The 16,113-nt window shown below is 39.9% G+C and overlaps 1 protein-coding gene across 2 annotated transcripts in view; it reads right to left on the bottom strand.

Moving 5' to 3' along the window:
• ZDHHC20 (zinc finger DHHC-type palmitoyltransferase 20) overlaps positions 1 to 16,113 on the bottom strand; it is a 49,125-nt gene that overhangs the window by 22,383 nt on the left and 10,629 nt on the right. For both annotated transcript variants that reach the window (XM_063149026.1, XM_063149025.1), the window contains exons 2-3: positions 8,905 to 8,931; positions 3,952 to 4,046 (exon numbers count right to left, since the gene is read on the bottom strand). In XM_063149026.1, coding sequence (XP_063005096.1) covers positions 3,952 to 4,046; positions 8,905 to 8,931 — 122 coding nt within the window. The remainder of the gene's footprint in view (positions 1 to 3,951; positions 4,047 to 8,904; positions 8,932 to 16,113) is intronic.

The raw sequence follows: 16,113 nt of genomic DNA on the forward strand, positions 1-16,113 counted from the left end.
GGGTGTTCCCATCCACTGACCCAAAAGCACCACGTAAACAAAAAAAAAGAATGCGACAGGAATTACAGGGGATCTTTAGAACTCCTAAGTTTCTGGATGTATTCTGGACGTATTTAATTTCTGGATGTATTTTCAAGAAAATAATCTTTATCTCTGTTCCATTATCTATAGTATTTTCTCTCCAACACAAGGGAACACAGAGACTCAGAGTGAGTTTTAAGGTACAAGCTTTCCTTTAATTCATGACAAGCATAATTTAAGCGAACTGTGAACAAGAAGAAGGTGAAACAGTCCTTTGCTGCTACAAGGCACTGAAGTTCTCTTACCCCACTTCCTCTCTAACATACAGAGGGGTACAAACCAGATGGAGGGAAAAAAAGGCAGGCAGGGGGTGTGGTGAGCTTCACAGCCCCACACAGAAGCTGGAAAAGTTTAACTGGATTTTTAACTCAGGAGTAGTCAACACTAGTCTCAAAATTCTTAAGTTGTACGGAAAGCACCTTAAGCAAAGCCTGTACAGTTTGGGAGTGTCCTACAATTCTGAGTAAAGCCTGACAAGCATTCCTGTTGAAACCTCACTGAAATGTAAGCCTTTACCAGAAAATCCTAGAGAGCTTTTACTCATTTGTGAAACACTTAGTTTGGTATCCGCTGAAACAGTATTTCCCAGTAAGCCCACAAAACCCAGCGTGCTGACGAGGCTCTGTGCAGCGGGGGCTGAAATGACGATTTTCTTTGGCATTTTTCTGTTCCAAAGCACTTCTAAACTCTGAGCTTCCTGCATGGACTACAAGAGCTCTCTTTATGAGCACACATAGACAAAGCATTCATGGCAGAGTGGAAAATGCTATGTGGGCAGTTGGAACAAAAACTGGCTTAGTGTGGTTTAGTATGATCGTATTTTCCTACCAAAAACATGTGCATGATTAGTTCACATGGATTCTCCTCTCATCCTGTACTTTTTCCTCTTTTGGATTACAGTCAGCTGGCAAGCAACAATGAAGACTCCACTTACAGCAAGGAGGAAGCAGTAAGACATTGCTGCAATTTCTCTGTGCTATTTCCTAACCCAGAATGCAAGCAAGATGCCTCACAGCTCACAGAATCTAGTTAAGCCTCCTGTCACATGTAGCACCATCCCAGTTATTGCGCCTACACACCCTTCGAGGGTGAAACATGGAACATGTCTAAATAATACCCTTTTAAATAACCAGACACTAGAACTAATCTATGTGAAGGGTGAAATTAAAGTTTAACATTTCAGCCATCACTAAGAGTTTGACCTAATTATTTAAATTTAACCACTCAGATCGATATTTATTCAAGCATGAAAACTGGAGACGCTCACATCAAAAGTTTAAGGCAGATGTGAAGCATCATTCCAGCAAACAGTAGTGCGATACACCTTAATCCCTACCACCCTTGTGAGGCTGCTAGGTGACCCAGGTATCCGTGACCTGCAATCAAGCAGAGGTTGCAGGAAACATGAGCACCCCCTCTAGATGACATTTCAAGGCAAACCATTAGTGCACAGAAAAGGAAAACAATAAAAAGATTTAAAGCTTTTTAAATTTGTCCATGTAACATCATTGTATTACTCTAAAAATCCTGGATAGGATTTTGGTTTTCCAAAAAGCTGCATTTCTCTTCTAATTTCAGAACTTAATAGGGCTATGAGACCACAGTCTCTCAGGACAATAGCAGGATATGTTCAAAGGCATCCAAAGTTGTCTGTTACCACACAGCAAACAGAATTCCCAATGAGGTTCCAGCAGTTCTTATTGAAAACAGAAAGAATCCCTTTGTTTCCTTCCTCCTTCTGGATCTTGTATAATGCTGATTGTTCTTTCTTAGGACAAATTCACAGGGATTACACTAAGACAACAGCAGCTGCAGAATCTTTTTTTTAGTTCAATAGTAAGATCACAGGATGCTATTTGTTTTGTAAGAATAGCCAATTTGAATGATTAAAACTATATACATTTACACTCTCACACAATGGAGACATACTGAAGTCATGGTTGTTTTTAAGGATAAACAGCATAAATTACTCACTAGTACATGAACAGAAGGGATTTGCCCAGAAACAGAAAAGGTGGTGTTGGGCTTTAAATTTGGTTGATTTTTTGCTTTTTAAAATTTTTTTAAAAAGTTTTCTGTTGTCCTGGTGGGATAGGTTTTTTGAGGATTTTGTCCTTTTTCATTTAAACCTAACTGTATAAGAAAATTTTATTAAATCTGATCTCTCTCCACAGTTAATATACAAAAAATTCATTACATGCCATATGCCCAAGCCATCCCTTTTGCTTGCTGAATACAAAAAGCCTGCTACATCATCACTGTAACTACAGGAAAAGTATTGTCAGAATAAGTTTGCTATTAATGAAGAATTCAAGAAGACAGTAAAAGTTACTAGGCATTAGCATTAAAAGGAGCTCTAGTTCATATAGCTTTATAAAACTTAGAATAACATCATTTCAACTATGTTCTAACTAGTTAACCTGCTTAACTCAACCATTTTCCTGCAAAACCACTGCAGAAAAAGCAAAACCAAATTACCCTGAATACAAGACCCTTTGAATTTTTAGGTTTACCAATTCATAGACTCATGTAGGTTGGAAAACATCTAAGGTCATCAAGCCCAGCCATAAACCCAGCACTGCCAAGTCCACCACTAAACCACATCCCCAAATGCCACATCTATAAATGTTTTAAAACCTCCAGGGATGCGGATACAACCACTTCTCTGGGCAGTCTGTTCCAGTGATTGTGACAACAAGCCTTTCAGTGAAGAAATTCTTCCTAATATCTGATCTAGATCTCCCCTGGTGCAATTTGAGTCCATTTCCTCTTGTCCTGTCACTTGTTACCTGGCAGGAGAGGCTGACCCCACCTGGCTACACTCTCCTTTCAGATAGTTACAGAGAGCAGGAAGGTCCCCCCAAGCCTCCTTTTCTCCAGGCTGAACACCCCCAGCTCCCTCAGCTGCTCCTCACAGGATTTCTACTCCAGACCAACAGCTTGTGCTCCATCTTCAACAGCTGCATTTAGACTTTTTGCTTAGCTAAACAGCAGAATAGTGTTTAGCTTTTTACACTTCACATTCTACAGCTTTAACATACAGATCTCTAAGCTATAATTAAGCACTACAGAGCAGTGTTTCCTTTTCTTCAAAACATGGGAATAACTTGTCTCAAGAATGTTTAAGGTTGATATTAGCACTGAATGTCAGTCTTGCTGAAAACAGAATAAAAATTCAACCCGCACAGAGCAACCAACACCTCAGTTTAGACAGTTTAAAAGCTTTGTAAAAACAAGGAAGAGAAGTGCAATATTTTAAATTCAATGTCTGTATTTAATCCTTACATACACACACATTAGAGAAAATGGAAAACAAGGTAATCCATCTCAGGCTTATTGGAATTAATACAGTTCTTTTTCAAAACAAAACTTCATCCTGCATTCTTTCGCTATTATATAAAGCTTCTTTAGGTAGTCACATCTCAGTGTTTCTAAACCTTAACCCTTGACTAATAAGTGGGTTCAGTCCTCCAGGTCATAAGTATACACTGCATTACTACCCTTTTTTATTCAAACAACAGTTAAAACTGCTAAAAAGGAAACATAAAAATGGTGTCACTGTACTTCATTTATCATTTTTAAAAATTCCAAGTTTCAAGCAAGCCACTTCATAGCATAGCACTGTACAAGACTGCCAAACTTGTGATGATTTAAACACACATTTTGTATAAGGAAATGTCATTACACAAAACATATGGTATTTTAAGATTAACTTGATCATTTTCATTCATGATACACTGTCATGCTGTTCTATTTTAGACAATGAGAAGGCAAAGGTGAATCATGCAATACTGCAAACAAATTTCATCACTGAAAACAGTTCAGCTATTTATAAAAAAGGCATTGACATTTTCATAACATTATACTTACCTCATTAGAGGGGGTTGCAGGAGATGTGAAAATTGTCTTCCCATAGGACCATACAAACATGACAAATGACAGATGAAAAACTACAAGGTAGACAACTGCAATAAAATACAAATCAGAATTCGGTGAATATAGCTGAAAAGAACAACAAAAAAAAAACCCACCCTTGATCTTTGAGGAGGGCTAAGCAACTACCAACTAAGTGAACTAGGACTGTTCACTTAAAAAAAAAAAATTAAATAAACACCCACCCTCACTCCCCAAATGTTACAGCTGCTCTTCCTCAAGGAAATAATGTTCTTATTATAGATTTTATCATTCAAAGTGACCTTGAATGCTTCCAGGGATGGAGCATCCACAACTTCTCTGGGCAACCTTTGCTGCTGCCACAATAAAGAACTTCTTTCTAATACCTAATTTATACCTGCCCTCTTCAGTTTGAAATCATTCTCCCCTTGTCCTATCATTCCATGTCCCTGTTACAAGTCTCTCCTCAGGACTCCTGTAGTCCCCCCTGCAGGTACTGGAAGGTGCTATTAGGTCTCCCTGGAGACTTCTCCAGGATATTAAGCCCCAGCTCCCTGTCTGCAGCTGGACAGATGCTTCATTCCTCTGATCATCTTTGTAGCCTCCTCTGTACCAACTCCAGCAGGTCCCTGTCCTCCCTGTGCTGGTGCCCCAGAGCTGATGCAGCCCTGCAGTGGGCTCTGAGCAGAGCAGAGGGGCAGAATCCCCTCCCTGGCCCTGCTGCCCACTCTGCTTTGGATGCAGCCCAGGACACCACTGACTTTCAGGGCTGTGAGCTCATGCTGCTGAGCCATGTAGGGCTTCTCATCAACTAACACCTCCATGTCTTTCTCCCCAGATTGGATTGCTTCTCAATCCAGTCTCTGCCCAGCCTGTACTTGTGCTTGGGATTGTCCTGACTCATGTGCAGGACCTTGCTGAACTTTCCAAAGTAGATTTTGAAGGAGAAAACAAATCGACAAAACCCACCCCCCAAAAACCAACCAAACAAAATTCACCACAAAAAAAAATGGCCCCACAAAACAAAACCACATCCCTCCCCCAAACAAAAAACAAACAAAAAACCCCCAAACCCCAGAAATGAACACAGCCTCACTTCTGTCATGTAAGTGACTAACCTTTCTGGATAAAGATGATGCTGTAATTCTGTTCTAGATTATCAGAAAGTAATTCATTGCTTACTGACCTACGGAATTCAATTTAATTTCTACTTCTAACAGAAACAGCACAGTACTGTGCCATTACAGAAGGCACTGGTCATGAATGACAGTTGAAATCCCCAAAAAGGGTTTGGAGAGTACTGCACTCCAGTCATGCCAGATGTGAGTTAAAGATTTTCTTACTATCTTTCAAATCATCTGAGAAATACAAGCTGGAAAAGTCCTATTACACACAGTGGCAATAAAATGTAGCTGGGTTTAGGAGGCAGCTCAATAAATTTTCTAATGAGTATGCATGATATCACTGTCTAAAGACCAGAAATGCAGACCTTATGACCCAGGAAGCTCCTTCCAATCTTGTTTCCTCTAATGGTTTCTTTTATCACTTGTCAAGAGGAAACAGATCAGTTGTGCCAGAACAGCAAGTCTTAGAGAAGTCATATTAAATATTTATATTATCTTCAGTTGCAGTAAAGTAGGAAATTTGACCTACTTTTCTGTACAGATGGACTCCTTTAAGAGGGTGTATGATATACTTGATGGATAGCAAAAAAGGCTCAAAACTTTGGGAACCTCCAACAGCTCAGAAAATGTTTGTGCACAGTGACAGAAGACATGGCTTTAATTTATCGTCTTTCAGGATTTTCACTGTTTATTGCAATGAAAACAAACAAATTGCATTTGAGCTTTTGTTAGAGAATTATTCTTTTTACCTTTGCCTCTGATTCGTCCAACCTCAGAGGCAGACTTGGCAAATTTTCAGCTGTGGAGCTGATTGAAAATGCCAGAAACAAAACCCTTTTCTAAAGCCATCCTAAATCAGTCACTTGATAGGAAAGAACTTGTGTATTACTGTAGTAGGCACTGCATTATTAGAAGTGTCTGTTATGAAAAACATACTCTACATTCAAACACAGTGTGATTAAGCAACTAAAGAATGAGCAAATGGTTTGGAAGAGAGGAAAAAAATACATAAAACTGGAGCGGAATCAGTGGCACAGATCAGAACTTTGGTGGAGAAGAGAGCAAGAGAAATTGAATAGAAGGAAAGAGGAAATGAGATACAGGGAAGGGCAAGGCACAGCAAAACTAACTTACACAGTAAACAGTTCTCTCTGTCCATAAAAATCACACCAGAATTCAGATTCTTTTGAAGGATTATTTTTAGTGCACACACAATGAGTCAAACAGCAGAACCTCAAAGCTTTGTCACAGGCTGTACATGTCCCCAAAACCCACAGAATAAGAGGGACCACAGCTGGCTGTGTCAAGGGTACAGATCTGTGCCAGAGCTACCAGTATTTATTAGATAGAGGCAGCTATTAAAGTGCTCTTCATGTCACTGAGCTCTTGCAATCTGTCACCATCATTAAAAGCCAAGGGCCACTAGTCAGTAGCCAGTGATGGGCACCAACCAGGGAAAGACCCTGCAGTTGGCAGTGCATAGTGGCTTCACTCTAAATAAATTCTTGCTTCTTCTCCTACTCCCATGCTGCCTTTCCTACTGTGATTACACATAACTGTCCTGTCAATGCTCCCCAGGAAATGAGAGGGAGGGAAAATGCCATTTTTAACAGCTTTACTTTAGCAGTCCATCTACCCACCACTTCGGGTATCAGCAGCTCTCTACAGACTACTCCCTGAAGCATCTTGCATCTGTTTCCAGAACAAATGTAAACTGGGTTTATTCCTAGTCAGCTCATTTTCTTGTAATTACAAGCTAGATGGAAAATATAACAAAAACCCCCAACCCCAGTATCTGCCAGTTTATCCAGATTGAGAGTCACAAGGAACTGGCTAGACTAAGGCAACCCAGGATTCTCGGTGCCATGCTGTGACCTAGTGAAGTCAGTTCTCTTTAAAGGCACTGATGCATACTATGACAAATTTATGGCCTCAAGAAGACAATGTCTTAAGACATGCTCTCAGAATCTTCTTAAAATATGCTAAGCTCTCCTAAGATTTGCCCTTAACATTCTTTTCTGAATCATTCTTAATACTACTTTCAAGACAGGGTCAGATGGCAGAGAGGCAATAATATATAACAGTGGTATATTACATTGTTAACAGAGATTCAGAGTTGACTTTATTCCTCTATCCTAATGGATATAAAACTAGGCAAGAATATAAAATTACAAAGCAAAAATGAGCCTTAACAGGGTGAAGGAACCACCACTAATTAAATCAAAAGTTGCTATTATATTCAAATCCTTTTACTGCAGTACGTATTACACTGAAACACGGAGCAAAATACACTTGCTAAGATGCACATTATTGAATTACATAGCAATGTTCCTGGTATTTTGTTCTTTCAACTCCTCTGATGGTGATTCCTCGTTATCATGAGTTGGCTTATAAGAACTTTAGAAAACTTAAGCCACCTTTCTTCTCAAATCAAAGAAGACTTCACATGTCATTTTCAAATCAACTCTCATGGTTGATAAATTCATGCATACAGAATGCCTATGACATGATTCAGAATGGGAGGTGCAAGCAGCATGCAGGTGACAGCTATTAAGAGCCTAACAGGTTCCAGTGATAGTATCACTCTCATTAATTAATCTTGCATTTTCCTTCTCTGGTAGGTTTAGAAGAACCTGATCCAGTTTGATAGGAACTGCATTTGGGATAGTGATCTGACTATGCAACACAAACATTGCTCTGCCAGACTTCCTTAACTGATACATGAATCTTGACTTTCAGGAAGAAATTAGAAAGGAAAGTTTATTCATCTACAGGTCAACAGCAAGTACAGCAGCACCTTGCAGAATTTTGTGAAGTCAAGGTAAAGCCCAGCTGTAAAATGGGATGAAAAAATCCAGTGTAACACAAGGATTTGTGTTCAAGTTCACAACTTGAACGGCTTACAGTTTATTTTGAAGATTTTCCTATTCTTTCAACTCTTCATTAGAAATTAAACAACAAATTCCATCAAGATTCCTTCTTTTTACAGTGTTCTGGTAAACATTCACCAGGAAGAAAACTGATAGATTAGCTTCTAGTCTTGTGCTCTTTTGCAAAATTTTTAAGAGATGAGATTTTACCAGTCTGAAACAGCCTTCTGTGGATAGTTGAAGTGCAAATCTGTGCTTAATCTACCACTCATGTTTCCCTATAAACCATAATGAACTCCCAAATATGCCAGCAACAATATACTAGAATTTTTTTTGTTAGTTTTTATCTCTGTCAGTGTGTACTACTACCCACTGTGGCATGCACTTGCTAAAGCCAATATGAAGATTAAAATTTCTCAAAACATGGCCTCAAACACTTGACCTGGAAATTTAAAATTATAATGTGTAGCCACTTTTGAAATGGTTGTGTTTTGCACAATTCTAACTACTCCTTAAGAATGGAGTTCTGAGGAATTTGGTAAGCTGTTTGGAAAATATTAAGTAGTACAACAACAATTCACCCTCTTCCAGAAGTCTCTCAGGTCACAGGCCTAAATAGAAAATGGAATTGTGTATGTGCTGCAGTTCCTTCTCTCTTCTCCTTTTTCTGTTCTTGGTAGGTACCCATTTAAAAATAAACACAAACTTAAATCATAGTTGCATTACTTGCATTAGTCACAGATCTTGTCATCATCCCAAGTTTGTGGTATTAGAAACAAAACAGACTCAACTGTACAATATTTACCTTGTTTCTTAGCACTAATCTACTCACTACACAGAGCTCACACATAAAGGAGTACATTTAAACTCTATGTCCCTTAGGACTTGCATGCAAAGCAGCGATTCACATCTTCATAAAAACTTAAAAAAATTACCTTTTTCGACAGTTGAAGAAATGGTAACTGGAAAAGAAAAAAAAAAAAAGTTAGGTAAATTTGTACATAATGAAATAATTGGCTAAAAGTGAGATATACAAGGTTGTTGACCTGTTCCAAAGCATACTTTAGGTGTTAGGAGAGTTTCCCCACCCAACACTGGGGTAAAACAGGAGTCAATATTCCTCCTGCCAGCCTTGATGCTTGGCAAGTTACTGGAAGAGCTGAAGGGATGCAGTTCCCTGGGCTAATGAAGCAAGCACACTCCACAGACAATAATTAGACAGAATTTATGCACATTCCCCTTCCTATATGCATCTAACTCATTTTTCTGAGTCAACAGCCAGGCCAACAGGCGTACCACTGGAAAGCAGAAAACAAAATTAAAAGTTCTTACTTTTCCTGTGAAACTGTTACTCTCAACCTTCTTCCTTAAGTTTTCTTCCCCCCCCACTTCTCTCTTCCTGTCACATACTATTTTTTGCCTTTTTCCCCCCTGACCTGAATTCTTCATACATAGTTAAAATCTCTCTACCTCCTCATCTCCTTTTACGCCAACAGCAAATTCCATTGTTCAAATCTACCTTGTACACTGCCTGACTAGTACATCTTCCTGCCCTCAGGCTTTTCCAAAACCTTCACACTCAGTTTATCAGTTCAAGGATGATGCTGAACAGAGAGCTGCTGGACTTTTTGGTTGCTGTGTTCATATCACTTCCCTTGCTGGATTTCTTCCTTGGACACTGAATTACTGAAACTCACTTAGGAAAGGATCCTTCCTGACTCCATCTTAAAGCTTCTGGTCAGCAGCATGAGCAAAATCCTAACAGGGCACACCGTGCCTCCTGCAGTTTAGCTTATTACATATTTCTTCCCCTCTCCCAGCTCTGACATTTCTACTGTCATTAACCTGTGCAACAATTCAAAAGAGTTTCTTCCAGATGCACACTAGATTGTTACATCTGCAGGGCTTGAGTGTGCATTGCGGACTTCCTTCTGAAGGGCAGCTTGTTACAGAGGTGGCATTCGTCACTCACCTGTAGATACCTACAGGGAAAGGGTCTATAACTGCATTATGCACCTGTGCCTCTTTTCATGGCCAGCAAGAGGCATAATGACATGATACCTCCGTGTGTAGATGATCCCTTTTTGTTCAGACATGTTTTAGAGTTTTTTCCTTCTTTCTTGCCCTCACACCTTTCCATTAAATATCCACCCTCTGTACGCAGAAGCCTCTGCAAAGTTAATGGAAAAGGTTCCGATTCCTTCCATCTAAAGGAGGAAGAAATTACCATTTGGGATAGAAAAATGTTGCCTTCAAACTCAAGGAGGTCAATCCTAAAGAACAGCTTAATTTCACATTAGTTATGCATACTTGCACAGCCTGCTCCCATGTTTCTGCCTGAAACTCCACTGCATGCTTCAGAAGCCAAATTATTTTTAAAGCAAATCCTGTGAGTGTTTTTGCTTAAAATTTTACCAATGTGTTATTTCTCCAGTTAAAATGCTTTCAACAATGCAAGGAGAAGATAAAAGTTATTTTAAAAGTCAGAGGTAAAATAAGCTTGCAAAGTATGTTTGTTTAACTTAAAAAATACTAAAATTACTTTAGATTTAGCTTTATCTTTGGCTCCTCATATCTTAAGTAAACACCTTTGCACACATTCATTCATAAACATCTATTTCCTTGGACAAGAAATATAAAAAGTTCTTAATTATCCTCTGTTGGGGATGGGAGAACATAGTTATCTATAAAACTTCAGGATATCTGGATATAATTGTCATTAAAGTAGTCCTTAATTTGTAGCCTAATTTCTGCTCTCAGCACGAAACAAAGCTGTGAGCCAAATCTGATGTTTGAAGACCCAAAATAATGAACAGGTTTTGCATGCAAAACCAAGGAAAAAAATAAGATAGTATTTTATCACATGTGGGATTTCATCAAAAAGATCCCTAAATAACCTTCAAAAAATTAATTAAGCTTCACAGCACCAGGGAGATAATTTCTCTTTCATACATAGGTCCCTTAGGTTAGAATGCAGTTATTAGACTGTGTAGAACAATTTTCATTTGAGAAACTCCTGCAGTTTGAGGTAAAAGCCAACATGGAAATGCTTGTGATTTTCATCCTGCCTTAATATCCTCCAATGAAATAAAACATGTCCTGTTCTCTTCCGTCTCAGAGGCTCATACAAGTTAATGTTACTGTTTCTATCCTTTTCACAGTTCTAATGTCCATTATCAAGTAGATTTAATGAACATCAACTCTACTAGTCCAAATCCACTCAGCAGATGGCACATGAACAGCTTTACAGGATCTTTACACTACAAAGCAAAGCCTTTCTTCACATAAATTAATAGTCAATCTTCATGTAAAAAAGACTTTTAAGTATTTGTTAGGCCAGCCATCTAACAAGAAGCTCTGTACCATGGAGAAATCAATTCTTGCTTTTGAGCTCTACATCAGGGGAAAACACCTCACAGAACATGACATTGCAATTGTGGGCCCCATCCCTGGCCTGTAGTTACAAGTTTGCTCCCTATCGCTTTTCTCCTCTGTTGCTTGTGATGTTTAGATGGCTGCCAGCTTCTGCTAAATTAGTGCCATTTTCACTTCAAACATTTTTGAAATACAGTTTCTTGTTTGGGACATGGGATGGGGGAAAAATCCCAAGGCAGCACTGCCTTTTCACTTACTGATTTTTTTTCAAAAACAAAATAAACACTGCTTAAGATTTATATGTTAACCTCAGGTTGCAACAGCACTATACACTAGATAGATGCATCAGCAAAAGTTAGTGCCTTAGGCACTGCAATCAACACAAACTGCCCATGATTCACAAACATAAGTGGTGTAAAACAGCTGCTCTTTTGAAGATTTTGAAATATATTGCCATATCAGTCTATTGCTCAGCTATAAAAGGAAAAATATTCTTTGGGTTTGCTTCTTAGCATAAAGTTCCTGGTTTTGTGAGAAGACTTATGAAGTTAAAGAAAGATATTGCCAGGGAAGGATGAAACATGACCAGACAGTGAAAGCTGCAGTTTACTTCAATGCAAAGAGCTCAGAAGCAGGCACTTGAACACTCAGGCACATGGAGTTTTCCCTATGGCCTCAGAATTTCAAAGGATTCAACCTCTCAGTGCTACAGCACCAGGAGAGTTGAACAAATTGGACAAATCTTGTCTGTCTGACTGCAGCGCAGAGCTTTATCTTGGCTATTTCAGGGTTTCCAAAATCCTAAGTAAGGAGTGCAGCAAACCTGCTTTTAAAGAGAGGTAGACAGGCCTACACTGAATTTCATGCTGCTGCAGCTTGCTCAAAAATGTACAGGTGCAAGACGTTGTCAGCTGGTCCACTGAGCACCTTACACACTGGACTTCCCAACATTTTGGGGTCCCTCCAAGATGAAGCACACAATTTGAAGTATGTGGAATCCCTTTCTACAGAATACTACCTCTAAAATACATCACACAGCCTATATTAGGCTGGATTCAAATGTACTTTATAACTCTGTCCACTTAGGGGACAAGCACAAATTGCACATTTGACTTTCACAGAGGAAAAAGTTGTCTTAGTTTTGATTTAGACACCTAGCATCACCCCTGGCAACAAAGATACTCTTTCCTTTATGACCCCAGTGGTTGGTTACACTTTCCTAGATACTCTTCCTCACATTGTTGTCTGTTATCTTTCATCTCACCTATGTCACAAGAATGAAAGAGGCAGGAGCCTACAGCTTTATCACAGGAAACAATCCTGCAGACACAGGGACATCATTAGCTGTGTAACAAATGAAACTGGGGGGAAATGTCACTTGTTGGAAGCATTCCTCTTGGAGTGTGAAGTGATAGAAATGTCAACTTCAGAAAGCTTTGGAGCACTTTTTAAGCAGCTTCAAGGAAACCTCTCAGAATATCTCATCTCTAAAAGAAAAGTGTTAGGGAGCTGGTTTGCTTTTAGTTTCAGGCTTATTTTCAGGGTTGCTATGACGAGTTCATGCATCTTCCAACTTACTGCGTAATAGGAAAAAACCAAATCTCTCTATTCTGAGGCAAAGAGGTGATATGATCTCCCAAGACCTTGCAAGAGGCATGCTAAAAGACATTTGTCTTCAAGCTTGGAATAAACTCCCCCCTTCCCAATCACATTTTCCTACTCCCCTAAAAGGCATGTTCCAACCATCGCTAGATAAGCTTCTTGCAGAGGAAGAAACTCAACTCCAACCAATATAGAAGTATAGCAAAGGACAAGAACTGATCTTGTTACTGAAGTGCTATGCTTATTTCCACATCCACGCCCACGACAGCTCTGAGCAGGAGTCACACTTCGGTTATTCCAGCCATTCCACAAATTTCAAAGTAACATTCACATTTTGGCTGGCATTCCTTAAGGGTGGGAAGAAGCAGAGATAAAAGTGCAATTGCATCCCTTCACTAGTTGCACAGCCTTAGCTTTTCTCAGCTTTTCATGAAAAGAGGTACAAACAAATAACTAAACATACCTATACTTACCCATGCACATATATACACACAGACTCCTGTATTTCCAGAAGTTACCAGTACTGAAATTCAACAGAAACCCCTACAGGCAATGCCCTGTCTGCAAAGGCAAGCACCACTGACATCATCACATTGTTTAATTTGTTCAGAAAATGGCATTTTATTAAAAGCGTAACTTAGATTTATGGTTACATAATTTCCATTTGCAAAAGCAGACCCTAATCAGTCACAAGAAGCTGATAGAAACGCTATTTACTGATACAAGCAGGACAATGAGTAAATTTCCATGAGCAAATACTCATTTGGCTTCTGTTACAGGGCAGCAACAGAACATGAAGACCTTAGCACTTCTCCACTGTTCTCTAAAAGCCTTAATTCTGTGACCTTCCCACACTGAGATATTTCTTATTTCCCAGCTGGCAGGCACACACTAGGTGCCCTCCTCCCTTAACAGCCCAGAGCTGTTTTAGAGAAATGATTCAAGGTGACTAAGTTGACAGCATCATGTAGCCAAAAGCCAAAGCAGGAAGATGTTGCCAGGTTCCTGCTAAAAGGCTATGGGGGTCCAGGAATCACACACTCAACTGTCACCATGAATGCTCTTTGCAGAATTTTGAGCCATATAAACTTAGAATTGTATAATCTTCATTTGTATTAGACTGATGTATTTCAACTTCAGATATCCAGGAACAGGACACAATAGGTTTCTCCACTCCCAGCATACTGCCAGGGGATTCAGAAAGCAACATTTTATAGAATGGTGCTGCAGGAGATGTGGCTCCTTTGTGCTGAGCCAGCACCAAGAGTCACATTGCCACACCGTGTGCCTCAGCAGCAGCACTGCCTGGGGCTGGTCTGCAGCACGGCTGCACCATCAGCCACGTCTGACACGATGCTTGTCTCAGAGGTGTGACCTGTGGTGGACAACTCTTGCTGCAAGGGTGTATAAAGTTACCCCTCTTAACCATCTACCCACTCCCCTGTGGCAGACAAACAGAGAAAAAGTGAGAGCTCACACCTGAGCCACCAATGAAGTCGGTAGCAAGCACACCACAAGTCTGTGTGATCACAAAGAGCAGGGGTGCAGGGTGAAGGGGGAATGGCAGCGAGTGACCTTCACTGTCCTGGGTCACACACAGCCATGAGACGGGAAACAAATGCTGTCAGGGCCACCAACGCCTTAAAGCACGAGCCAGAGCCCAAACTCCTCACACTTCCTGTGCTCAGCAGGAGCACTTGAGATACTTACTGCCTTGTGACTTCAAATGATCACAAGATGATGCCTTCAAAGGCACTGCAGGTACTGCGTATGTGTGAGAATCTGGGGTGGGAGGAAATAGGAGGAAGAAAATGCAGAAAATGCAGGCAGGGAAGAAACACTGGCTCAAAGGGGGATGCTCTGTTTTACAACCACATTTCCTACACTCGTGATCGCCATGCCCATCGGTACAGGATTCACAGAAGCATTATCACAGGGACAGGCAAAATGAATTCATATTTCAAACAAGGCAGTTCAACTTGCACTGCAGAATGTTTCTGTTACTTGTTACCGGCTATCATTATGATTTGTTTTATGGTTTAAACAATATGAACATGATTCTTTCACTAGAACAAGTAATTGAGAGCAGCTGGAGGCTGGCTGCCCAGAAAACGCTCTCTTATCACAATAATAAAGCAACTTTTTATTTAACCAAGGTCTTTTCAGCCTCAATACAGAGCACATGCATAAATACAACCAGTCTACAGCAGAAATTAGCATAAGCAATGCAAGATACTTCTTGGGTACTGAGTTACATTTAGCAATGAATTTAGCTATGACAACTGGGAAGATTTCTGCCACGTATTGTGGGAACAGTAAATTCCATGCTACCACTTACATAGTTCAAAAACATAGCTACAAAGGCAGCTGACTTCTGGAACCCACAAAATCCTACAGATGGCTCCTTACCGCTGCATCTACAAAATATTCCTTAAAGTTATACCAAAGGTCTCCTAATGGTCTTCTCAACAAGGGTGCCTGCTCTTCTCAAATGATTTCAAACCCAAGAGTTACACTTGGTCAGCATGCAGAAGAAAGTGTGGCCAGGTCTTAACCTCAGTCCCACACTTGCATCCACACCAACTACTGTGTATTAACAGATGTATCAGCCCAAATTACTAAAGGATTTTCCTAAATATCAAGTTAGCACTCAGCTCCAGCAATGCACCTGGTCTGCTGGCCCTGAAAATCCCCATTCCCCAAGAAGCACTACTCACTTTCAATTTACCATAATTGCTCAAAACCCCCTAATGTGACTTGATTTTCTTGGGCTATTTAATTACTCTTGACGCTGCTCATTCTATTTGCATTTTGATGGGTTTAAAACCCTAGAATTACTTCTACACACTTTCTTCAGCTGGTTACTCATATTACTGGACTTCATTCAAATTTTCACCAAAAATTCTGCTTTATCATAACAGTAACAGCTTTATTGCTCAGTAGCATGGAAGTGCTGTGCATAAATTGCTTCCAATATTGTCTTTAAGCTATCAGACAGAGCCAAAAGAAAGCCTAGTTTCTTCTCAAGAGACAAAGAGAGCTCTACTTGCATCAGTCAGTGAGCTGCGCTCTCTCTGGCACATCAGTGAATGGGAAAAAGCAGAACTGACAGAAAGGCAGGGAAACTCAGAAGCATCTGAATGGAGCTAGCTAATGTCCACACCACT

Source organism: Melospiza melodia, chromosome 2 (genome assembly GCF_035770615.1).
Source record: "Melospiza melodia melodia isolate bMelMel2 chromosome 2, bMelMel2.pri, whole genome shotgun sequence".
NCBI lineage: Eukaryota > Metazoa > Chordata > Aves > Passeriformes > Passerellidae > Melospiza > Melospiza melodia.